Source organism: Penaeus monodon, chromosome 29 (assembly GCF_015228065.2).
Source record: "Penaeus monodon isolate SGIC_2016 chromosome 29, NSTDA_Pmon_1, whole genome shotgun sequence".
Lineage (NCBI taxonomy): Eukaryota > Metazoa > Arthropoda > Malacostraca > Decapoda > Penaeidae > Penaeus > Penaeus monodon.
In genome coordinates this window covers 14188094-14190429 of record NC_051414.1, presented here as the reverse complement: position 1 = coordinate 14190429, position 2336 = coordinate 14188094, and the positions used below count along the sequence as shown (strand labels likewise).

The following is a 2336-nucleotide window of genomic DNA, read 5'->3' as shown; positions in this document are numbered from 1 at the left end:
ATAAGGGTACTGACAAATTTTAGGTATTTTTAGTCTAATTTAGTCTATTTTTTTTGTCTAATTTATCAACTGCATATTTAGACTAATTATTATTTTCTAAAATTTTATTAGATACAATTAGGCCAGATTAAGGTTTGCAGGGTCTGGATGAACAGAGGTTCTTACGGGACTCTGAAAGTCATTAGATGTAGTTTTGACTCTCATTCTTACCATTCCTTTGACAGCTGTGGCAACTATGTTTTTCTTAGGTTCATCATCATAAGACTGACTCTGGCAGCCAAAATGCTCACAGTATTCATGGACAAACTGCCTCTTTTCTCTGTTCATTGGGGCGAAGGAATGACTGCGACTCTTCTGCTTTGACTGAAATGCAGGAGAGAGTAAAAATGTAAAGTTAAACAAACTAAAATACATCTTAAAATTTAGATTATCTACTTCATATCTTTTCTGCCAGAAATTCAAATCTATCAAATAAATACAAGCTCCAGCAAAAAGCACGGTCTTTCTAACCTCCTTTGCCTTGAGGACAAGATCTGTTAGCGCATCATGAACCATCTTTGCAAGATTGGGATCCTTCCGCGCTTCATCCTTCATAAAATCGGAGAAGAGCACAGAAGCATTTCCAAGTTTATCACGAGTTTCAGGATTCTCTATCTGAAGAGCCAGTGCAAGGCGGCGATTGCGCTCTATCTGCATGCACTCATCGTTGCAATGAAGTCTGTAATAAGAATTTATCTTCAATACAAGTAAACACTCAAAACTAAGGACCAAATTTTGAGAAAAAATATTGCATTTTACAATCTAAGTTAGAGAATACTATAATTGCAATGGATATTAAAAATTTCAGATAATTGGAGGTTTCCTCTATCAGTAAAATCTGTATTATCTGACATTACACCTTCTCACTGAAAACTGTATTCATAGACAATGCAAATATTCTTTAGAGCAAATGTAATAAATGCAACTACACCACAAGTTTTACAGACAATGTATCACAAAGCAAGTCAGTGCTGGGTCCTTTTTGATAGGAAAACTCAATAACAAATGTTATGAAAATCTGATTTTAATGGAGATTATCAACAACAGATTCCAGCAAAATGTGAATAATTTTATTGTACCAGAGCATTGATGGAACTCAAGAGACTTTTGGCATCTTGCTCTGTCCATGAAATGCTAAAAGGCACCACCAAGATAAAATATCATTCTGCTGAATTTCAGCATACCAACCCAGCACAATGAAATTACTTGGAAGTTTATAAAAGGCTTTGTAGACTCCTTTTGCACTGTCTAGTGAATAACTCTTGATTGTTAAATTGGTAGAAGTATCAGAATTGTGAGATAGAGTTTTATAATTGTATTCATAAAGTTAATCTGTGATACACTCAAGTACATCCTCAGATGAATACCTTTTTAACTTATCTGGCCTTGTTGTAGAAGTAAAGATATCAGACAAGTCAACAGTACTTCCATTATTCATGTTCTGCATTTGTGATGCAAGCAATGAAGTTGCAAGAGCTCTGTACTCTCGATCATTCTCTGAACACTGCAGCATGGTCTTACGGTGTCCACATGTGCAAGTAATCTTTACCTGTAGAAATCATGCATTTTATCACCAAAGCATACACAGAATTATCCATAAAAATAGGTTCTGAACAGATTAAACATCCTTAACACTTCTGAACACCTTTCTTCAAAATGAAATGATATCAACATGGAAGAGTAAAGAAGAAGAGCTGCATAGCTAAAACTCAAACAATAACAAAACAATGGATATGGCACTGTTGGACAAGCAACACATATATCAAAGGGAAGAATCTGCAAGAAAATCTTTCTCCTTTTGTCCTTTTCACTTCAGTAGTCACTAACAATTACTAACCATCTCCTTGCACGAATTATCAGGACAGGGGCCACTGTGGCAAGGGTTGGAGCAGGGATGCCCACAGTTCTCTCGTGGCTTCATGCACTTCTGCGTGCACAGGGTTCCAGCTGGGACGCAAGGGGCCTCATGACACACACGTATGCACTTGTGCAAGCCACAGGGAAGAGGAAAGCCACAGATGGCACCACATGACACTGCCTTCAGGTAACACGGTGTGCTTCGCATTGTCTTGGAAATAAATCATGGTGAGTCAAAAGCCCTTTCCCTCAGGAATGTACAACAAATAATCAAGTTTGTCAAATACATACAGAGTGAAAATCTATAATGTTAGTCAAAAATTATATAACAGCAAACATTGGAAAAAGGATAATAAAAAAATAACATTAATAACAATAACAGTAATATCAATAACGTTAAAAAGCAGACCATGACAATACTAAAAATAATGATAATTATT

At 36.0% G+C, this 2336-nt stretch overlaps 1 protein-coding gene across 1 annotated transcript in view; it reads right to left on the bottom strand.

Annotated features, from left to right (window-relative positions):
* Positions 1-2336, bottom strand: part of LOC119591757 (protein shuttle craft-like) — a gene marked incomplete in the record, with an annotated part of 34744 nt that overhangs the window by 13954 nt on the left and 18454 nt on the right. The window contains 4 exon segments of the mRNA XM_037940503.1: positions 211-363; positions 511-718; positions 1407-1588; positions 1877-2115. Of these exon segments, the coding sequence (XP_037796431.1) occupies positions 211-363; positions 511-718; positions 1407-1588; positions 1877-2115 (782 nt within the window).